This window comes from Aethalodelphis obliquidens, unplaced genomic scaffold, assembly GCF_003676395.1.
Source record: "Aethalodelphis obliquidens isolate GAN/ISIS:26980383/991018 unplaced genomic scaffold, ASM367639v1 scaffold26, whole genome shotgun sequence".
Taxonomy (NCBI): Eukaryota; Metazoa; Chordata; class Mammalia; order Artiodactyla; family Delphinidae; genus Aethalodelphis; species Aethalodelphis obliquidens.
The window spans coordinates 23,359,905-23,384,568 of NW_020837970.1; the positions used below are offsets into that span (position 1 = coordinate 23,359,905).

At 39.4% G+C, this 24,664-nt stretch overlaps 1 protein-coding gene across 2 annotated transcripts in view; it reads right to left on the bottom strand.

Moving 5' to 3' along the window:
- UBE2Q2 (ubiquitin conjugating enzyme E2 Q2) overlaps positions 1-16,304 on the bottom strand; it is a 72,426-nt gene extending 56,122 nt beyond the window's left edge. Inside the window, exons 1-3 of one of the 2 annotated variants that reach the window (XM_027123718.1) lie at positions 15,818-16,298; positions 5,262-5,363; positions 824-928 (exon numbers count right to left, since the gene is read on the bottom strand). In XM_027123718.1, the coding sequence (XP_026979519.1) occupies positions 824-928; positions 5,262-5,363; positions 15,818-16,006 (396 nt within the window). In that variant the 5' untranslated portion in view covers positions 16,007-16,298. Of the gene's footprint in view, positions 1-823; positions 929-5,261; positions 5,364-15,817 lie in introns of both variants that reach the window. The other variant, XM_027123719.1, reaches the window with a different exon arrangement.
- Between the last annotated feature and the right edge of the window lie 8,360 nt (positions 16,305-24,664).

Below are 24,664 nucleotides of genomic sequence, written 5' to 3' on the forward strand. Positions count from 1 at the left end.
AGAAGACATGAAATCTGGAAACAATGGATCTACTACTCCAGCAGAGGAGACAAGAAAAATTTCAATATGACAGCTTAATAGCCAGCCCAGAAAAGAACCTGCCAAGACTGGTGCAGAAGAGCCAAAGGCTCCAGAAGAGAGGGAGATCTCATAGAAAAGAGACAGAACATAACTTTTTTAACTAAGAATTATTATTATAAGGAAGACATTGCAAAACAAAAAACTGTACAGATGAAATATAAAACTCTACACTACAAAGTCCTAATGATAAGTGGTGATTATTCATATTACTAAATATAATGATGTTTTAGGAAGGGGAGGTGGGTGGGTAAGTGGGTGGTATAAAAGCTAAATCTTTGTTATTGTACAAATCAATAAATTATGCCTAAATAGGTAAATCCAGAAATCCAGAGCGGTTAGAAGTGGTGGTGAGCTAGTGGGTACTTCTGCTGCCTGGAGGAGATAACATTTGAGTTAGGACTTAAGAAGCACAAATGGGTATAGAGAGATGGCATTCCAGGTGAAGGTAAGTGAATAAACAAAAGCAAACAACTGCAGAAGCAAGGAACAGTTATGGAAACCAGGAACATTAACAAAAAGGTGGTGGTAGAGAGGGGGCAACTGTTTGCCTGTCATAGTAAATAAGAGCAGCTCCCAAGAATGAAAAGGTTATTTTTAGTACCTAAAACAAACAAAACAATTCAACAGGAAAACAAAAACTAAGTTCTAAATAAGTTGTATAATAATGAGAAATCATCCTAGTTTTACTTGTGCTTGAGACAATTTATTTTAGCTCTTGAATACTAGAGAATTTTTACTTTACCTGACCCGTGGGTAGTGGTTGATCTAGCATCTCAACATCCAGGTGCTTAGGAAGGTTATATAATCTGCAGAGTTCACATATCAACCACTTCAACTGCTGACGAAGCTACAAAACACATTTCAGTAAATAAGCATTATGTTAAAGAGCCCTTAGAGACATGAATAACACTATAACTACTGTAACTAATCCAGTAGGAAATGAGAAAAGTTTATTACTGCTCAATTACAGCCTACAGATAAAATAACAGTCTTTAAAAAATATTTTAGGGGCTGCTAGTGTAAGAAAGTTACTATGGCTTTAGTGCAATCCCAACAACTGATACCTAGCAGAATGACATCAACAAAATGGCAGAGGAAGGGGAGCTCCAGACATTGTCTAATTTTCAGTTGTTAACTTCTTTTCTTAGTAACTTACAAGAGTACATTAATACATTAATGAGGCTACAAAAAACAGAGGCAGTGTTGCTGCACACAGTTTATAAAATTATATATTTCACAGTCATTCATTTGAAAGTAGAGGCAAATGTGGTCTAGCAAACAGAGCCTTGGAATCCAGGTGACCTTGGATACAGTATCTAACGCCCTGAGTTTTGAGTCTCCCCATCTATAAAACAAGGAAATTAAAACCTTCTCATAAGGGTAAAAATTAAATGAACTCTTCTGTGAAAACACTTGACATTTAGTAGGCTCTTAAGTGTTTGTCTAAACAAACAAACAAACAAAAACCTTACTAGGAAAACTGCAAAGAATAACTCGTTTCCATTTTTAAATCCAGATTTTTAAGCATATTACTTTAAGTAAGCAAGGTAAATTATGTGCACAAACATGTTTTTCATTGTTTAAAAAATTGTTTTCAATGTATAAGTTTAGAATTATGATTTAAGAAGAATGGTCACTATCAGTAGCCATGATTGGCAGCAAGTAAGGTAACTTACTTGACTTGGTCAGGAACAGTTTCCTGGATGTCTCTAACCAAGAAAAGAGATGAAGAGAAAGGAGCAGGTTTATGAAGGACTGAGGAAAACAGACACAGAATTAGAATGGGTTAAACAAAGCAAAGAACAAGCCTTTCCAAAGTGGACAATGGAGCAAGTAAAAATGAGGAAAGTTGAGCAGTAAATTAGTATAAAAAAATATCCTCAAGCTTAAAAAGCAGCAAAGCCCCACCGTGGATTTGTTATCCATCCAATAAGCTCTGTTTTGTGCTCAGTACATAACAAAGACGAGGCAGGGTGAGCTGGACACAGACCCGACACTCCAACCCCTGGTACAGGAAGAGCTACGGTAGCACTGTGGGAAAGACAGCAGCGTGGTGGAGATGCACCAAGCAGTAAGAAACAGGGCAGCACAGCTTCCAGGAATTTCAACTTCACGCTCCACCCAAAAAAGTGTTTGAGGGATCGAAGGAAGTAACTAAGATCATGGGGAAGAATTTAAGAAATACTTATAGAAGGGAGATGGACAGGTCTTAGAAATTTACTAGATAGTCTGGAGTTGAGGGGGTGGGAGTCAGGAAACACTGGTATAAAAAAGAACTCTAAGATAGTTCCCAGCTTCAGACATGGGTAACAAGTTTCATTATTTCATTTTGCCCCATTCACAATCACAGAGAGAATTTTTGAGGGGAAACATGATGCGGGAGGTGGAGTACTAAGAGGTAGATGAGTTTAAATTTAGATGTAATCATTTTGAACAGCCACAGCACATCTGAGTAAGATTCCCTGGATCTGTGTGATATATAGACAGATAATGGGTTTCAAACTCAGGAGATAAATTTTATCTAGAGATACAGATTTAGGAATCACTGGAATATAGGCCATGATTTAAGTACTGGGAGTAGAAGAGATTACTCAGAGAAAGCGCAGAATGAGAAGAAAGAGGCAGACCAAGGAATAAGAGCTCAGAGGAGACCAAGGCAAGGCAATAATAAGAGATAAAAACAGGAGACAGTGATCTGATGGAAATCCTCATCAGATTATCAGTTCCCAGAGGACAGGGATATGACTTGTCTTTTATACCCACCACTTACCACAAAGCCTGGCATAGAAGCCAATTTTTTAAAAAATACTTTTCTGCGTTCTACTACTAATAGTTTCCTGTATCCACCCAGGTGGAAAAAAAGGTATGTATAATCCAGCATAGATTTATTTTTATTTATTTATTTATTTTTACTTCGTATACTAAAGGAGCCAGATTATAGACAATATGCTATGCCCTGCTTTTTCACCTTAGTATATCTTGGAACATTGTATGTGCTCTTGTGGAAAGACTGGCTGCATTCTTCTTAACTTCAACATGATATTCTATCATAAAACTATACAGTAATTTTTATTTAACCAGCTCTTTATTGGTGGACAATAAGGAATATGTGTTTGTTGAATGGAGAAATGTTTCAATAAGGAAAGAATCAACAGTATCAAAATGCTGCAGAAACTTTAGGACTAAAAAAGAAGTCCTGGATTTGGCAACTAGAAGTAAAAATTTTAGTACAACAAAGATGGCAGAATCCAGATTATAATGAATTAAATGAATTAAAGGTGAGGAAATAGAGCTTATTCTTATTCAAGACTAGGTAATAAAATAACTGGCAGAGAGTATAAGAAAGAGTGAAGCGTGAGTTTTGGCTTTTTTCTTTTATGTAAATATTTATTTATGAAATTGGATCCCATTTTATATCCTATGTCAATTTACTTTATGAGCATTTTTTTGATGGATACTTTAGACATCAAAAAATAACCCCACTCATTTCTACTATTACAAAACTTACACCTTTAGATCTTTAGAGGCAACCTCCTAAGCAGTAAGGGAGCTAAGTCTATCCCTCTTTACCTGTCCTGTTGCCCCCTCCCCTGCTGGAGATGTGAACATATGTCTGTCTAGCTTTTAATTTTTTCCTCTAACTTTCATGGCTCTCTTATTACTCTTATAATACTCTATAAACCAATGTTCTTCTGTTCTTAATTTTAAGAATAGATGTGCTTAAACCACCTCTAACTTATGGTGACAAAAATCTGAGGTAAGTCTCTAAATTCCCCAAATCATTAGTTCTCCCATTAATTATTAATAGAACAATCTATCCTTTCCTTATTGAGTATTTTGGTTCGATTTAACTCATTCTAAATTCTCAATTGCATGACTCTGTTTCTAAACTTCTAACTGCCTTTACTTGTCCAGTTCGGTGCCAGTACTCAATATTTTATTTTATTCAATATCTGGTCAGACATGTCTCTCATTTTTTTTCAACTCCATTATTGTTTTTGATTATTTACTCTTCAAAAACTTTAGAGTCACTTGTCAAGTCCCAAAAATAAATCTGTTGGGATTTTTACTGGAATTGCATTCAATTTATAAACTAACATGAAGCTATACAGATAACTGACATATTTATAATATGGAGTCTGCCCATCTAGGAACACAGTAGTCAAGTCTTTCATTTTACTCAGCAAATTTTTGTAGTTTTCTTGATACAAAACCTGCACACCTAACCTTATTCCTAGGTATTTAGAGTTGTCAATAAAATACTTGTCCACCATATTTTCTGATTATAGCTGATATTTGGGAAAACTTGATTTTTATATAATAGAACTTTTAACCAGTCATCTTAAAAATCGCTTTTTCAGCTGACTCCTTTCGATTTTTTTTTTTTAAGGTAAACAATCATGTCACCTGCAAATAATAATTGGTATTTTTCTGTAAGGACTTTGTGACATCGTGGAAAAATGTAATGATAATGTTAACTTTAAAAAAGCATTTAAATTATATAAAACATAACCTCAACTATTTAAACGTATGTATAAGAGTATGTGTATTTTACTAGCAAGGGAAAAAAATACCGAGAAAAAATAGCCATCATGTCAACAATGGTTGTATCAGGTAGAGAAAATAAGATTTCTATTTTCCTTTTTTTGTTGTTTTTAATTTTATTAGTTCTCTCACAATGGTCACTTATAGTTTTATAATCAAAGAAACCAGGTTTCTAAAATGGAAAGTTAGATTGTTTTATATATTAGAAAATAACTTTTTATTTATATACCTTTGACTTTTACTCAGAGTTATAGACTCTTGACAGAAACAGCAATTGGTGTCATTCTGTCATTATTTCCCCCTCACATCTACCTTGATCTTTTTCCCTTTTTCTACTTCCTACCTTGGCTAGTGGTCCCAACCAAAAAGGCCTGCTTAGTTTAATGATTAGGATTCATGGAAAAGAGACCACCTAATTCCTGATCTAAATTAAGATTATACCTATGGGGAATAAAAATGAAAAACCAGGTATTAAACAGTAGAATATGAAGGACAAAAAAAAAAAGAAATCTTAAAGGAGCTAAAAACCAGGTTATCAAATAATCATTAATCAGGCTTCTATATCATATTACCTCTTAACACTTAAATTCTATATGTTCATGAGAAACAAAAAGTAGTGTGGCTTATTTTCTCACCGAATTGTTGTTCTTAGTGTCTTCTAGACGTTCCAGAACTGATGTCAGATTTGGGTCATCAGAGTCCACAAACCATATTGGTGAAGAAGATGGATAAGATTCCTGTTACAGAGACACCTACGTTAAACACATTTACAGACAGGATAACCTGGATATGCAATTAAACCTCACCACTAAATGGCAAGATGACCACAAATTTAAGTAAAGCATATCATGGAAAGAAAAGTAACACATTAAAATCCATGTGTGGAGAAACAAAATTTTTAATGGATTTTTTTAAATAAAAATTATGTTTTACAGTTTAATCTTTCCTGTTCCATGTTACATAATTTATTAGTCTTATAAAAAAAGGACTTTACCCAGTAAGCAGTATGATTTAAAACAAACAGAAGAGAATACACTTCAAAAGTTATGTTTCATCAAAAGTATGCAAGCACCAAGGAAGACAGGATTCCTTTCTTTACAAAGAAAGGTCTATCATGGCCTGGATTCACCAGCTTTAACATTTAAGGGCTTTAAAATCTGGAATCACAATAAATCCCTCAAAAAGCAAAAACAAATTAAAAGCAAAAACTAAAAAACCCCAACCTTGAAGTAGTCTACAGAGCTAAACCATACTACTTTTTGCCTTTTAATATAATAAAACTACATTTCTAAGATTTATCTAGATGAGCTCTAACTCTGAATTTTTTTAAATAAAGCAAAGGAATACATATCTAGGCACATGTTTTTAAATCCTTACAAATGTTAAAAATGATTTTTTAAATCTTCTACTCACTATACTACTTGCCTTCTGAGTAGTGTAATTACAGAAGCTACTTTGAGATTTCTCTCCAATAGAAAATTGGCCCCTATTGGCCCCTAAAAATCAATCCCATTGAATTCTGCCTTTTTCCTAATAATTTCTCATCCCTTCTTAGATTGCAAGGAAGACTCTGGCTTCTAAAGGACAAATTTCTTAAATGAGGCTAAGATTACTTCTTCAAGACAGCAAGGTGTTAGAAAGGCAGAACAGACAGCAACATAGCTGTCTTAGGGCTACGTTAGCCACTATGACATTAGTCATAGTGCTCACTAGCCACTGGAGTTGGGCTCTGAGACAGGCATTCTCCTTGTACAGCTACTGTCTGCGTGCTCCAGCTCATCCAGGTCAATGATGTTATTGAACACTGTAATAGGCTGCCTCTAAAATGGTTCCAATAATCTTAACCTCCTGGTAGTCACACCCTTGTACATGTTTCCACCTAATAACAGACATTTACTCTGTTCATTTGCACTGTTTTCTATTATATATTAGGGAAAAGCCATTAGTATTAGTATTAGGTACAGTTAGATTCTGGTCATAGAGAAACAACAATTTTGCAGAAACAGTTTAAAGAAGCATTGCTTTGAGAACTCTAATCTCAATTATAATATAGTTGGAGCCACAGAAACTGATTATTTTTAAAGCATTTTACAAAATGTTCTTTAAAGAAAGAAAAACTGTATTGAAGTAGGACATCATTATATCCATTCAGTAATGGTTTATTTTTGTATTCTCATTCCTCAAACTCTTACTGTGTCCCAAACCTCTTTAAGGCTAAAAGGTAAACAGACTGTCTTCAAAATTAATCCTATTCTTAAAGAGAATTACTTATTACATTTTCTTTAAATTCTTCAGCCTAGTTTGAGAACACACCATCTAAACCATTTTTATTGTTTTAGATTTGTATTTTCTTTAGCCTTAAAAGAAAAAAAAAAAGCACTAAATTCTCAGCTTCATTATGTAGATTAAACTTCTGCATAAGCAAAAGAAAATATATGAATTGTTGCTCTGGACTAAAACCCCTCAAAACCATATTATGAGAATTGCAAAAAAAGAGAAAAACATAAAAGAAATACTGAGATCAGTTACTACCTATGCCATATTTTTCTAATCCTGTACAAAAGAAGACAGGATATATACTAGGTCTAAGCAACTATGTTAACAGTTCTCAAGTGGGGCCCTTGGACTCCTAGGTCCAAACTATTTCTACAAGAATACTAAAATGTTAATTGCCTTTTTCACATTGACATCTGTACCAATGGTGCAGACATAATGGTGGGTAAAACTAACTGCTGGTACCTTAGCACAGATAAAGGCAGTGACACCAAACTATACTTGAAGACATGGTATTTACCACCAGTCATTCAAGGTGTTTAAAAGAAAAAAAAGGCATTTCACTTATGAATGTCTGTGATGAGGCAGTTATTTTACTAAATCTCAATCCTTATGTCTTTTTAATATTGCAAGTGATGAAATGTGAAGCACACATGAGCACTCCTACAGAACACATGAGAAAAAGCACTTGTATGACAATTGTGAGCTGAACTAACCACTTTCACAGGACACAATTTTCACTTGAAAGAATGACTGACAAACAATGGTTATTCCAACTTGGATTTTTGATAGATGTTTTCTCCAAAAAGAATGAAGAGAGCCTATCATTTCAAGGAAAACACAGGACAGTATTTATTGCCAATGATAAAATTCAAGCTTTCAAGCAAAAATTAGAATTTTGCAAAACCTGTATCTACCACTGTGAGCCTGACAGCTTCCTAACAGTATTCTGATGAGGTTGATGGTGATATTAATGAATATAATGTTTCCATGTCACCTAACAAAATGTATCAACATTTAGAAGACTTCAGTGAACCAATATTTTCCAAATGACCAATGCATGATGTCGTAATATCATGGGTAAAAGATCCATTCAAAGTTCAAGAAAAAAACAAGTTTGGGTAGAGTATCCAAAATGAATATCTACAACTATCTAAAACAGCTGTTACAATATTCCTTTTTCCAACCAAGTATCGGTGTGAGGCTGGATTTTCTTCCTATTACTTCAACCAGAACAACATATCACCACAGATTGAATGCAGAAGCAAATGATAGACCAGACATCAAAGAGATTCACCTCAAAAAATGTAAAATTGTGGGGCTTCCCTGGTGGCGCAGTGGTTGAGAGTCCACCTGCCAATGCAGGGGACACGGGTTCGTGCCCCAGTCCAGGAAGATCCCACATGCCACTGAGCAGCTGGGCCCGTGAGCCATGGCTGCTGAGCCTGTGCGTCCGGAGCCTGTGCTCCGCAACAGGAGAGGCCACAACAGTGAGAGGCCCGCGTATTCCAAAAAAAAAAAAAAAAAAAAGTAAAATTGTGCCACTATTCTCATTAAAACTTTTTGGTTTAGAGCATAAGGTCATTTTCCACAAAAACATTTATATTAACATGTAATGAGTTTATCTTAATGAATATTTTAAATATTTGTTTTAATTTCTAATGATAAATATTGACAACCTACATAAACAAAAGCTCCTTGGGACCTCAATATATTTTTAATAGTGTAAAAGAGTCTTGACTCCAAAAAACCTTGATAACTGCTGCCTGCCCCCTATCTCCCAACCTTTTTTCCCCTCACTCTCAGAATTTCTTCCTTGGAAGAAACATCCTTTTATCATTCTATATTTATGTGGTTCTACTGAGGTTAGTTTTCCTATCTCCTTCCCGTCTTCCTACCTGCCTCCCTTGACCCAAAACCTGATCACAGGTCTCTACCAGCCTAGTCTACTCCCAGTGGTTAGCTGTCAGATGAGCTAAACCAGGCAAATCTGGGTCTTCTCTGGAACTAGAGCCGTCTTTCTTGGAGATCCAGCATCACAAGGACAATGTTGGCCAACCGGGGTAGCCAGCATATATCTTGCCAAAATAGAGAGGGTTAAAAGAAACCAAACTGTTTTCTAAAGGGTCATAGATATTTATACTATACTTTGTGCCATGACTGTGAGAATGCCCCTTTCACTTCACACCTGCTAACGTTTTTACCAATCTAATAAAAGCTGCTACCTGGAAGAAAAAAAAAAGTTCCTATACAATATAATTTGTTACAACATCTCCAAAAACCAATTCATCAACAAGAACAGAAAGCTATCACTTCTAGGAAAATTTCAAAGGATATTACCTATATGCACAAGGATTTAGCTCTAGCTATTAATGCTCAAAGCATTACTTAAAATAGAAGAAAACAGAAACCACTGATAGTAGCAGACACGACTGACTCAATGCTGTAGTCATGTAACAGAACAGCACATGATAATTGAAGACATTGGAGGAAAAAGTTTATGACAAGGTCTACAACATTACTGAGTGAAAAATCAGATAACAAAATAACCTGATTTTTTTTTAAAAGGGAGAGGGAATCTACATAAACATAAGAGAAAAAAGATGACCAGATGACAAGATATGTACCATAATTTTGACAGTGGTGTCTTCTGAGTGGTAGAATTACAGGTGATTTTTTTTTCTAGTTTTGCTTATCTGGTTTTTAGACTTCTTAAATGTCTTATTTTCCACATTATAAAATATCCACTACCACCACCTCTGGAAACGTAATCTTCAGCACAAATTTCACATCATGGTCAAGGCTTGTTCAGTGTAATATTTAGAAGACAATCTACATACTTTGAAAGGCATCCAAAATTATCACCAATATTTAAAACTAAGCATTAATGCTTTCAACCTCTCATATACCTCAAGCTTTTAAATTTTTACAAGGTTAACAACTAAGCTTTGTATCTATCTTGAAAAGATAGTTTCCTTACTATTTCTCTTTAAAATGACCCATGATATACAATTTTTAAACAACAGATGGTGCTCTAAAATCCCAGTGTAAGTTCAAGCAGCTTTCCTTACATTAAATGTTTAAGTGCTTCTAACACCTCTCCTCGCCAGTTATGAAAATTTTAGACAATTATCTAAGCATCTAATTACTCAGGGACCCTGTTTTTCCTCAATTCTACTATTAGTTTTATAGTGATTTTAAGGCTTGAAGGATGAAGTTGTCTGTGACCACCACCATAAAGGTTACCATAAGTGGACAAATTTCAAAGAAATTCACCACCACGGCCACTGCCACCATAAAATGTTGTGTTGTCCTAATCTAAGGCAACATAACTCAAGGTTAATCAAACCAACCTCTTCGCTTGTCATTGCCTAAGGAGTTTGTCTTGTTCAGAAATAGCTTTACCTATTTTTCCACATAAATCCACTAAGAGATCGATGTGTGGCTCTATATCAAGCACCAGCCAGCAAAACTGCCTGCCAGAATGCTGTTTCTGGCATTTTTCCAAATGACATGAAATCCTTGGAGATGGCTGTATCCTAACTTTTTTTGAAAATTGATATACATACTTCTTGTTGAAGGTTCAAAGGTATAACAGTTTTAATTCTTCTGGAGAACAGCTATGGGACACTCTATTTTCACACTTTGCCGTTCAATAAATGTGGGATGGAGAATGAAATAAACTGACAGAATTACCATATGGTAGCTTAATAAAATTCTAAATGACCTGACAACATAAAAAAGCTACCCAAAAAAAAGAAGAAAGAAAAAGAGATTGCTCCCTGATAATCATTTTACAAGTAAATAACATACAACTAAATATCTAACATGACCAGAGCCCAGAGAAGCAGAGTAAAAACACTAACATTTGGTAAAAGAAAAATGCATATATACCCCTGTGATCTGAAAAAAATTCCTAAGTGCTTGTTTGAATAGCAAATTACAGCTAATCATAACATCATTCTAAAGGCACTGAGGCAGAGAAAACAAAAGTGCTGAAGAGAATTCAAACCACCTAATCTGCAGAAACCAATGGTTTCCTTGGTTCTGAGTCCGCTTTGTCTCTCAGAATGATCTTTCAGAAGAGAACACAGAACACTATTACAATGGCCTTGGAAAAAAGGACCTCTGCTTCACCACTCTGGCTCTCCAGTAATGCTTTATTTGGCAGGGACTATTTAAATTCAATTCCCCACTAAATTCAATTCCCCACCCCTCAACTAGCTGACATTTATCTAATACTATCCTTTTCCAGGCCTAAGGAAGTTTAACAACAACAACGAAAAAAAAACAAGTTACTAAAGGATACACCATTCACAAAATGGAAATCTAAGTCTCCCCTCTTCATGTATCTGTTCCTTTCAAGGAAGGGCATAAAAATGGGGATGAGGGAAGAGAGATACCAACTAGGAATTTGACTCTATATTATAAATTGGTCAAATGAATGGAAACAATGATTCCTCTGGACTGAAAGTACCACTGAGGTGCTTAACATGACAGCTGTGATACTTCCAAAAGATTCTCCAGGAGTTCAATTTGGAAAAGTAATCTGTCCCAGGAGAGTAGACCAAAGAAAAGGTCTTGGGCTCTTTAGTCAAGTTTTGTTATTTTCCTTTGTATAACCTTCTCTGGGCTACTTTTTATCAATGTAAAGACTAGAAACAAGAAAAATTAAGAAATTAACAGCACTGGTTTATTTCCCATGAAAAGCTATTAAAAAGCATTTTCAAAAGTGTTATTCAGCTGCTAATGACACCATCACTTTTATATTTGCAGAGATCATTATCAATGTTAAAGAGCTTTCCTATATATGCTCTCATGTGGGGCAAAAAGTATTATCTATTTCATAGAAAAATACAGTGAAAGTAGTAATTTGCTTAAGGTCCCAAAGACTAAAGACTAAATTTTTTTCTGTCTCCTAAACTCTCAGCTCTAACATTTTTAATTTAGTATCTTGCTGTTAGGGTTGGGAGGGGGGTAACCTTTTTGGCAATGATGAATAGAAATCTAATTAAAAAAATGTTCCACCACAAATAGCCTGGCAAATAGCCACTCAGGCAGAAAGAGTAATGATTTATGCTACACAAATAATAAAGTACTATGAGGTTTTATTTTTTTACCAGCTAATTTACTTCCTGGGGGGGATTTCTCACTCTAAAACAGCAATTCCCTACCAAGAGTTCCCAAATGCCAAGAAGTCCATAAAAGGAGTAATGGAGTTGCCAAGGTATGCTAAATATTTCAAAAGGACTAAAACAAAGTCCTACACTAGCTCCCAATAAGGCTGCACAAGTTATTAAAACGAGCTGCTTTGATTTTAGGTGTGATCATAACTGGATGTTAGCACTGACTGGCAATTAGATCTATTTACTGAAAATGGAAAGACAATACTTCTAAGTTTGCATGACAAACTTTCATACCATGAGTTCACAGAAAACAAGTTTTTTAAAAAAGACTCCTTGAAGTTGAAAATAGCACTCTTTCCCTTTCATACTTAAGATTAGGACAAATTTATAAAACAGAAAAAAAAATTAGCTTCATTCCCTTGGCCTAAAGAGTAACACATCTATGCCTTGTTTTTTTTTTTGGTTTGTTTTTTGTTTTGTTTTGTTTACTTCTTAAAACGCTTTCATGTGAAGTCAAATTGCAGATTTCCTATCGAACCCTAAGTGGCCTTTTAAATATTTATGCACTACCCATGACACTTTCTTGATGTTTTCTCTGCCCTTTTGACCAACTCTTGGCAGTTAACTTACATGGTAGTTAAGATTTTTGTTCCAACAGAAGATAGCTAAAATGGTGGCCATATCATCAATAGTACAAATATTTACTGAGCATTTAGTGAGAGGAAGATGAAAAATATAACTACAGAATATTCCCCCCTGCCACCATAAAAAAGACTTTTAAAAACTACACAACTAAAAAAAAAACAAAAAACAAAAAACTCCCCAAGTATTATAATATTAAGAAAACATAACCAAAGCAATAAACAGTTAAGGACTAGAAGACAGGAAAGGAAATAGATATCAGCATAAACAGCTTATGACTAGAAGAGCCTTGGGGATGGTCAGACATGTCAAGACAGATTGGGGTAGGGTAAGGGGCACATTCCACATGGGAAAAAATGCTGATGCAGAAGCCTGAAAGAAAAAGGGGGCACAATATCTTTAGAGGACCACTCAGAAATTGACATGCAGGTGTATAAGGAAACAACTAGTGAGGTACCATTCACTCAAACATTACAGAAACTGCCTAAGGATGCTTCTTGATAAGCATGGAGAAGACAGGGCCTGGCATGTAGAAGAGCTCAATAAATATATGGGAATAAGAGGAAATAAGAGGAAAAGTTTTTTAAAAGATAGATCAAAATTATCATTATTTTTTAAGAGCTAAAACTTTTTAGAGAATAGCAAATCAAACACAGTAGACAGGTCCTGACATATGAAATCCAGCCCCATTTTTTCCTTGCTCCTTCCCCTCTAAGAAAATGGCATCAGCAAGAGCAAACCATGGTGATTTTATCTAAACACTCAGCCATGCTTAAAGAGTCTTTATCTTTTAGAGATACACACCGAAATACTTACAGATGAAGTGATATGTCTGGAATCTGCTTCAAAATAATCCGAGGTGGGGTATAGATGAAATAAGATTGGCCAAAAGTTTATCACTGTTGAGGCTGGGTACGTGGAGGTTCTCCACACTATTCAACTTTTTATATGTTTGATGTTTCTCCATAATAATGTTAACACACATTCATATACACTGAGCATCTACCATGATAATTATGTTCTGATAATGTGTCATAATTCACTAACATCTCAATTTGAATAGTTTGTGTTAGTGGTACCATTATACTGGTCCCCACCAGAGCCTCCTTTTGCCAGGTGCCTCTAATTCACTTCTTGTTCCACTTCCTAATCCAGGTCATCACTCAGTATCTTTCTGTGCAGCTGACTCCATCAGCCTCCAATATGGCTCTCAATAGGGCACTGCTGGCATTTGCAGTGGGATAATTCTCTGTCGTGGCAGACTGCCTGAACATTACAAGACATCTGGCATCCCTGTACCCCTGCCACTAAATGCCAGCACAGCACAGCAACACCACCATCCCACCCCCACTGGGATTACCAAAACCACACACTTTTCCTAATGCCACCCACTGTACAGAACCACTCCTAGTCCTGGATGGCAAAAACATCTTCCCATTTACCTAACTCAGCAGCTCGCCCACAAGCCTACAAGTTCACTCTATCATTGAAACCAGCCCTACTTTTTCCTGGCCATACCTGAACCTGTACCAGAATAATCATCATTCAGACTAGCCAGTCTCTTTATTATCACCTACTTCATGCTCACTACTACTTCCTGTTTTCCATTCTTGGAAAATCTTCACCTTCACCAGCCTATATGCTGGGCTTCTCAAGTCTCATTATAACTTCTCTACTGCTAGTCAATCCACATTTTCTCAAGCTTTGCTGTCTTTTTCAGATGGAGTTTCCTCTGCCTGAAATGCCCTTTCCTTCCCTTCCAAAATTCTACTCACCCGTGAAAGCCCAACTCCACAATCAGCCTCTCCTCAAGGCTTTCTCTGAAGCGACACCACCACCACCAAAGTCCAAGTTAATTGCTCTCTTTGGCTTTCATGATGATACCATAGAACCTGGTCACACTTCGTTGTGTAAAACTCTTCCCCCAAGAAGACTAAGTTCTGAAAGCAGGGACTGCGCAACCCAGTTGTGCAAAACCAGCGCCTAGAAAAGAACACCTGAGTACAGCTCTTTACTGAACTTTTTTTTTCTGAAATATACACCTGCTCCCCAGTACTCTGAAAACTACTTTAATGTTAATTATCATAACTTAAAGGCTTTTACAGACTCCGGAGCGCCAGGTACGCTGCAGGGTAGGCACTTAAGTACCTACTAACTTAACAAAAGGGAGTTTAATGACGCCAGACTCGGTTTTAGCCATATTTACAGAGGAACGTGAAACCTTAACTCCTGTTATAAGAGGCATATTCCGCAGTTTGGACCAATACCCTAAGTCAATTTCACAACGAACAGCCTCATCATACACTTTTATGAAGAAACTTATTTAACTTTTTTTTTTTTTTACGCGTTTCTGACGGGCTTTCAGATGAAGTTAAAGAGTGAGCTCTAACGGGTCTTCTCGGCTTTGGGACATAAAACAATCCTACTGGGCAGCAGACTTGGGCACGTATCGCCTTTCGCCAGCTCCTAATCTGAACGGCTTACCCACAGGAGGGGCTGCACAAACATACTCCCAGAACACCTGCCGCATCCAAGGTCCAATGCGCCTTCGGAAACGCGTTAGCGCGGAGCCAGGCCAGCAGAAAGGGGATAATTCAAACAGTGCCAGAGGCTGCATTCTAAACTTTTTTTCCTCAAATGCGTCAGTTTTCAATGTTAGCTTTTCCTTAAGCACAAACTTAAAATATAATTGGGGGAATACGCGGAACCAGGGAAATCTGACTCGAGAAGGACGCGCTCAAACTTGAGGGCCCTTCGCCTGCCCCGCCGGGGCTCAAACAACAGCCGACCCGCCGCACCGCGGCCCCGGAGGCAGGCCCCTGGCTGTAGGCGGCCATGGCGACCCAGCGAGGGCTCGGCCGGCAGCGGTCTCCCACCTCAGGGCGCGGCGACGGGGGCCGAGAGGGACCAGGAGTCCCAAACCCAGGCCGGCGAGAAGAGCCGGAGAAACGAGCAGACCGCCTCCTCCCACCCGAGCCGCGCGCAGTCCCGGCGGGGCTGGGCCGGGCCCTTCTCCGGGGAAAGGGGCGGGCCCGCCCCGCCCGGGGGTCCGAGGGGCCTCTCCGGGGCAGGCTCCCCTTTGTCCAGGGACTCTGGGCGCCCCTTTCCTCCCCGGCCCGGCCCTACAGGGCTGCGGCCGGGCGCCTCACCGTGATATTGCAGTGGAGTGTGAGCGGCGGCGGCGGGGAGTGAGGGCTGCCCGGCGGCGCCGGTGGCGGCACCAGGAACTGGCAATGCAGCTCGTCCAGCTTCCAACTGACGATGCGGAATCTCTCGTGGTTCTTGTCGAAGATGGACGCCAGGAACTTCAGCTCGGCCTTGAGCCCTGACACGGACATCTTCCCCTCATCTCCGGCGGGAGGGGTGCGGAAGGGGAGCCGGGCCCGGAGCCGCCGTCACGGCCGCGACCGCCCCGCGGGGCCGGCCCGGGCCGCGCTCTCGCGGCTCCGCCTCTCCCCGCCGCCCCGGCCCGCGTCGGTCGGGGCTGGAAAATGGCGAGGGGCTGTGTGGCGGCCTGGGCGGCTGCTCCCTTTGTAACTGACTCCACCGGCAGGAGGCGGCTGCCCCGCGGCTTAAAAGGGCAACAGCGACACCACCCCCGCTACCGCCTTGGGAAAGGGCTGCCCCCACTACCGCCTGGGAAACGGCTGCCCCCACCCCGCCCCCATCCTTCCCCGCCCCGGCGCGTGCACGCGGCTAGCGCGCGCGCCCGCCAGGCCGCCCCCTCCTCGCCGTGACCCAGCCCCCTTCCGCCCGGCCCAACTGCTCTGCTCGCGCCCGCGGACGCCAGGCTCAGGCCAGCTGGCGCCCCGGCCTCTGATCACCAGGAACCTGAGACCCCCGCGCTCCCCTGTTCCCCAACTCTGGAGCAGACACGTGCGCGGCCTACTGCGCCGGCCACGTCGGCGGGGCAGCGGACGCGCGCCGGCCCCTGGGGGCGGTGTTCCGCGAGGCTACGAGCGGGCCACCCATTCACCTGACCCAGCCCCGGGCCCTCCCTGGTGAGAGACTGCGGGCTGTGAGGAGCATTCGGGACCCGTATCGGCCCACCTAGCTTCATCTCCGCTATTCTCATCCTAGTCACCTAGCCACCACTTTTGCCTGAGTTCCTGCCAGGACCTTCTCGCCGGACTCTGCTCACTCCTTTGCTCTCAATCCTTTTACCAAAAAATGATAATTTGGTCTCTGCCGGCTGCTCCCTCCCACCTCTCGCAATTTCATCCTTCCCCTTACCCACTACCTCTGTTCACTCTGGCATTCATTTTCTCTCCCTCTTTCCAGCCTTGAGCTTTTGTCATTGCCCAAGCTTAAGATAACTCTCTCCACCTCCCATGGAGGCAGGGTTGGCCTATTTTCAGTAAAGTCTTAGTTCAAATGTCATCTCAGAAAGGGCCTCCCTGACCACCTAATCTAAAACAGCCACCTGGGCATGGACATATATACACTACCAAATGTAAAATAGATAGCTAGTGGGAAGAAGCCACATAGCACAGGGAGATCAGCTTGGTGCTCTGTGACCACCTACGGGGGTGGGGATAGGGAGGGTGGGAGGAAGAGGCAAGAGGGAGGAGATATGGGCATATATGTATATGTATAGCTGATTCACTTTGTTATAAAGCAGAAACTAACACACCACTGTAAAGCAATTATACTCCAATAAAGATGTTTAAAAAATAAATAAAATAGCCACCTAGTCACCCTGTATCACATCATCCTATGTTAATTTCTTTCTCATCACCTGTCACTATCTGATATTTTTCCTGTTTATTTATTGTTTCTGCCCAACATGAATGTCTTATGCAGAGCCATAGTCCCAGAACCTAGAACAAGGCCTTTTATGTAATAGACACCCAATGTTATGAATGTATGCTCCTATCTGGAATCCACAGCACTTAACACAATCCCTGGCATATTCTAGATGCCCCCAAAATGGATGGAGGACTGCATGGCAGTCCAAAGGAATATAACATAATTGGGCAGGTAATTAATAGTGTGTTTAGTGGTATGTCCTAGAGGCAGGACCAGTTTCATGGGTGTGCAACCTGTAGTTGCATAGGGGTCCTGGCTTAGAAGGGCCTTGTGCTTGGTTTAATGCTCTGCTAATAATTTTCCAACAAGGGGCTCTGCATTTTCCTTTTGCACTGGTCTTGACTGGAGGTACCTAGCCTTCTCTGGTTCCTAAATGTATCCTACTTCATGATCTACAAATGGTCCCTTGTCTACTGGTCCTTTAGATAACAAAATTCAGAACAACACTGGGAGGTAGTAAGTCCACTGAATGGGGAACATTTTAAAAGTTTTTATTTTCATTTACTTCTGAGATATCGTATCATGTTATATTGCCTTTCAAGGGGTCACAGACCCCTCTGAGAATCTAATAAAAGCTATGATCCATCTTCCCAGGAAAATACCTCTGCAGGTAAAGTGTTATATTTATGGGGATTCCTGGCCCTGGCACTAGAGGTACCACTATGAACTGGGACTGGGAGAAGAAGGGGTTCCAGTCCTGAGCTCTGAGCCAGAAATAACTAGGATACTGTATTGGCATTATTGCTGGGTTAAGCACAAGTATGGCTTGCTGCTTTTTTTTCCTTCAGTCCCCAGTACTCTTGGGACCCTAACAGGCATGGCAGTCACAGACAAGGACTTGAGACAAAGAGAACAAATTGTTCAGAACTTGGTATGACTTTGAGAAGTAAAATTCCCTGAATAAGTTATTTAATCTATCTAAACTTTATTTTGTTATCTCTAAATTGCTATGAGAAAATAGAGCTTTATAAATTGCAAACACTGTTACTAGTTATATCTCAGAAATATATATATATTAATTTCACAATCCCATTTTTTGAGTATCTGCTGTGTTCCAAGCCCTAAGAGAGCTAGAAATGTAAATAGATACAGTCCCTGAATTCAGGAAGCTTAAAATCTAGCATCAGAAACAAAACATTGTTTCCTGGTGCAAATAACAGAAAAATGTGACTTAAAGTGGCTTGGACAATAAGGAAATATATTACTTCACATAATAGGAAGTCCAGAATCAGGGCAGGCACTAGGATTGGTTGATTAAAGCTTTGATAATATCAAGAGCGCAGACTCTCTATTTCCTTTGTCAAGATGAGAGCAAGGTGGCTGGAGCTGTTCTTGCAGGTCACATCCAGACATAACAATATCCAGAATCGGAAAGGACTTTTTCTTCCATGTCTCCTTCCAAGACATGGGGATTTTCCAAGAATATACCCAGCTGACTTCTCTTCTGTGTCGTTGGCCAGAAATGTGTCACAAGCCTACCCCTAAACCAATCACAGGTAAATGGATGGGATCATTCATTGGACTTCCAGTCATCTGGGGTGGAATGGATATTGGGGAGTCAACTATAATGTCTACTACAGACTCATAAATAAAGACAACATCAGATCACATTTGATAAGAGGTTCAAACTACTGAACTATGACATATCAGAGGAGGAAGAAATTAATTCCAGAAATTATTTGCATTAAAGTATGGCCATGTTCAGAGAACATCCAAGAGCCCAGCTGATTATATAGTACAGCAAGGTGCCAAAAAGAAGATATAGTTGAGATTTTATTTGAGCCTGGATTTTGGAACCCTGAAATACCTGGGACTACTACAGTTTCATTTGGTGAGAGTCACCACTTTTAAGAAGATTAATCTGGCATTTGTGCACAAAATAGATTACAATGGGTTTAAAACTGTCAAGCCAACGAAGAAGAGGCAGGAAACCCAGATTCTAGATCTGGCATGCCATTAATTTCATGGGGCAAGTCACATCCAACTCAGACATTCTCCAGCTCCAAGCAATAGAGTCTTTTGGATTGGTCCAAGTCAATAGTGAGAAACACTGAAATAGAAATGGCAGTGGGCATGGAAAGACTACACTGATTCTAGGGATATTTCTAGAGTAGAACTGCTAGATCTTAGAGCTGATTCAGGGATAGAGGAAGGGAGAGAGGTGTTGCTTTGTTTAAAGTAACAATTTGAAATTTCTATGGCAGGTGGCTGGGAAGGAGTGATACTATTGACACAGCCAGACAAACACGAATTTGAGGTGCTGATGGGACCTCACACAGAGAATTGTATTATAGGTCTGGAGTTTATAAGGGAAGTCAGAGCAAGGGACATATACTTGTGGATCAGCCAAACGGGATGATAGTCGAAGTCGAAAGTCAGAGGATGACCCGTGTGTCAAATTATTTGTGGAAAGGGCAAGAAAGATCAGGACCAAGAAAAAGCCGTGGGCTTTAGGGATTAGGAGGTCAATGGTGTTTTAGAGAAAACAATAGAATGATGGGCATGGGGTGGAAGTGGAGACAGTGTATGTAGACTACTACCTTGAAAGGTTTCAGAGTGATGAGAAAGAAAAATGAATAGTCATGTAGTAGCATAGCAAAGGGAAGCTTTGGGGTTTTGTATTGTTTTTATTATAGTATGGACAGAGGTGGATATACTATGTCACTTAAGATTTAGGGCCCCTTACACAGGCAAAGGCCCCCTTCTGTATAAATATTAGCTTTTGGTTTTAAGTGGGTATTTGTAATTTTGTATTCTTTTTCTTGAAGAGAGCTCTCCAGATTGAATAAGCTTCAGGCCCTCCAAAACCTGGATCTGCCCCTAAGGAGAGAGCCATTTACAGGCAATGAAAACTGAAGACACAAGAGGGGAGATAAGGCATAGAACTAGGTTCTGGAAGAGAAGGGAAAGGATGGGATAAGGAGCTACACATAGAGAGGAATTCCCCCTCCAAGGAGGATGGGGGTGGGGGAGAGAACTGGGGAACACACAAAGAAATGTTGAGTTAGAGTGGAGGGTTGTTGAGAGACCTCATGCTGAATAAATGACCTTGAATATAGCAAGGCACATTCAGGGATGGGCAAGACAGATAAATACAGAAGCCAGAGGACAACGGAGCGCTGACAAAAATGGGTTGAAAACTCTGACCATGGAGTCCCACCTGGATGCACATGAAGGACCATGAGAAGAAGCTGGGCCTGAGAGTCTGGAAGTCTCCAGGGAGACAGAGCAAGTTCAGTATGAAAGAAGAGTGGGAGAAATCACAACGTGTACAGAATTGCAAACTTCAAGAACTTGAATGCGGAATAATTCCCAGTGACAGCATATTCCGTGCATATTCCATGCTACTCTGTTTCAACATATCCTGTAGGGCTACTCTCAAATGGCTTTATCCTTTTTCAAGCCTTCCCTAGTCCTCTAAAATGAATTTAATCTCTCCTTTTCTCCAATTTCCCAGTACCTTGCCTGTTCCGGCACTTATTTCATTGGTTTTGCCTTGGTTATGACTTGCTGGTTTTAGGTTTGTCTCCTCTACTAGATTATAAACTTCTTGTCTTAATCGTCTTCATATCTGTAGCACTTAGCCCAATCCTTGGGACATAGAAAGCACCCAATGAGTGATCACAGAGTGAACATAGCCTACTGGAAGTGAAAGCCATGTAACGTCTTCAATTAAAGAGACTGCAAGTAAATTGTGAGAGAAGTGATCTAGTTTCAGTGAAATCTCAGGGAAGCTGCGAGGACCTCTCTCCCTCTCTCCCTGTCCGAAGAGCGCACACATCATTATGTGGCCGCATATGCCCAAACCACAGTATGCCCAAACCACAGGGCTCCTCACGAGGCACAGGAAACGGGGCCCATCCCTGTTGAAATGAACAAGTGACTCATTATTCTGCTGCAGCCAACTCAGCCAGAAAATGTTCTAAGCTGAAATTTTCACAAGTTTGGGCTCTGGCTTATAATAAAACTCCCATCTTTGATTTTACTTTTAGTTACCGATGCCCACCTCTTGCCTGTATTGTAAGGGGCTTTCACCAAGGTGCAAACACGCTGAAATTGTGTGAATTTGAAGTAGATATGCATATGAATATTATTCTGGGGAGAAAGTCGAAAGCACCACTATCCTGTAGAACTTTCTGTAGTGATGGAAGTGTTCTGTATTTGCACTGTCCGCTAGCCATATGTGGCCATTGGGCACTTGAAAAGTGATTAATGTGACTGAAGAACTGAAAGTTACTTTTATTTAATTGTAATTAATTTAAATTTAAATAGCCACACATGGCTAGTGGCTACCATATTGGACAGCACAGCGCTAGGTTATTCTATAATACCGCATATTAGCTCAGTCCAGCACTTTTTAAAACATGTCTGTCCTTCCTTACTCCTTGAAAGCAGCGACCATCTGTTGCTAATTACCATATCTTCAGTGCCTGACAGACTCAGTGTTTAATAAATGTTAAATGAAGACCAAATTTCACATTTTCTCTGAACTTAGTTTTCTTATTTCTAACATAAAGACAGTGTGCACTAAGATTTCTTCTAGCTCAAAAAACAAAAACAAAAAACCCTAAGACTCTAGTAAGCAAATATTCACTCATTCAACAAGTATCTATTGAAGTAGCCAAGTTACTCCATCATTGTAGCAACCTGAGGAAACTATCATTATACTCCCAAACAACTGAATTTCAGAAAAGGGAAGTAATTTGCCCAAGATCATGCAGCAAGTAACTGACCAAGTCAGAATTTGAACCCAGGTCGGTCTAGCCGTTTCCACGATAATCCTGCTTCTATATAAATTATAAATAAAAATGTAAATTTAGATAAATATGAAATAGCAAATAACTTAGCATTGAGAAGGCAGGGCAGCACAGAAACTTCACTGGAGTGAGATATAGATCATCCTGTTAGGAAGATAACAGGTTCTACAGACAGATTCTTGATTGCTGAGTGAGGGCTGCCAGCTCCTTCAGGAAGACCACCTGATCTATTAGGTAGGGGCACATGCTCCTCCAGAGAGGCTACTTAATACAATGGGAGGAACTCCCGACCCCTGATGCTGACGAAAGGAGACAGGAGGGAAATCAGCCTGAGGTTCATTACAGTAAATCCCCAGAAACCTTTCAGAGCATTATCTCCCCTCCGTTATCAGCATATGAAAGATTCAAATAAAAAGATTCCCTCCTTATCCCATCCACTTGGGAATTCTGTCACATTCTTACAAAATGTTCTTTTGGAATGTTTAAGGCTAATGAGTGAGAACATCTTTCTAGAGCTAGGCATAATATACCTTCGACCCAGTAATTTTTCAAATGTAAGCATTTATCCTGAAGCATTTATCCTTGAGCACGTACGTCAAGATTTAGTTACCAAAGGGAATGTTACCAAACGCATCAAACATTTATGAGCCAATTGGAGAAATCTGAACATTAAATATTTGCTGATATTATGGAATTATTGTTTAATTTTTTTGATGTGGCAATAGTATTGTTATTGCTATTTTATTTTTCAAATGAGAGTTACCTTTTGGAGCTACTTATTGATGAAATAAAAAAATTTTCATTAAAATATTTATTCCAGCTCTTTTTATAATAGTAAAATATAAGGAGGGACCCAGTGCTTAGAATTGGATGTACCAATGTAAGTTTTTGTCTGTCCTCACAATGGAATAACGTGCAGCCATTAAAATCAAGTTGTGTTTATATATCTGGAAGGATATACCAAAATGTTAACAGTGGTCAATTCTCTTGAAAAGTGGCACATACGCAACTATAGCTCATTCCCCTCCAGGGAACTCTGAGAACATTACAGAATATGCCTCAAAGTTATCCCGACCATGAGGGAAGACGCTGGTGTATTCATTCACCAACTCCCCGTTCGCTATTGGTCATGGGCTGAGTACACTGTGCATGACAGAACGTGCCCCCCATGATAGAAGGTTGCATATGATCACAGATTTCTTTTTTTTTTAGTTATTTCTGAGATATACATTTTAAAGTAATAACTAGAATTATGACTTATGACATTATACCAGAACATATAAGATTTTTAGAAATTTCATGTAATGTTTGTAACATTTATATTAACATATTTACATACAAATAACCCAAAGTTTAGTATTAGTTGTTTGTTTGTTTGTTTATACTACAGGTTCTTATTAGTCATCAATTATATACACATCAGTGTATACATGTCAATGCCAATCACCCAATTCAGGACACCACCATCCCCACCCCACCGCGGTTTTCCCCGCTTGGTGTCCATACGTTTGTTCTCTACATCTCTGTCTCAACTTCTGCCCTGCAAACCGGTTCATCTGTACCATTTTTCTAGGTTCCATATACATGCATTAATCTACGGTATTTGTTTTTCTCTTTCTGACTTACTTCACTCTGTATGACAGTCTCTAGATCCATCCACGTCTCAACAAATGACTCAACTTCATTCCTTTTCATGGCTGAGTAATATTCCATTGTACATATGTACCACATCTTCTTTATCCATTTGTCTGTCGATGGGCATTTAGGCTGCTTCCATGACCTGGCTATTGTAAATAGTGCTGCAATGAACATTGGGGTGCATGTGTCTTTTTGAATTATGGTTTTCTCTGGTTATATGCCCAGTAGTCGGATTGCTGGATCATATGGTAATTCTATTATTAGTTTTTTAAGGAACCTCCATACTGTTCTGAATAGTGGCTGTATCAAGTTACATTCCCACCAACAGTACAAGAGGGTTCCCTTTTCTCCACATCCTCTCCAGCATTTATTGTTTGTAGATTTTCTGATGATGCCCATTCGAACTGGTGTGAGGTGATACCTCACTTTGGTTTTGATTTGCATTTCTCTAATAATTAGTGATGTTGAGCAGCTTTTCATGTGCTTCTTGGCCATCTGTATGTCTTCTTTGGAGAAATGTCTATTTAGGTCTTCTGCCCATTTTTGGATTGGGTTTTTGTTTCTTTAATATTGAGCTGCATGAGCTGTTTATATATTTTGGAGATTACTCCTTTGTCCGTTGATTCGTTTGCAAATATTTTCTCCCATTTTGAGGGTTGTCTTTTCGTCGTGTCTATGGTTTCCTTTGTTGTGCAAAGGCTTTGAAGTTTCATTAGGTCCAATTTGTTTATTTTTGTTTTTATTTCCATTACTCTAACAGGTGTATCATAAAAGATCTTGCTGTGATTTATG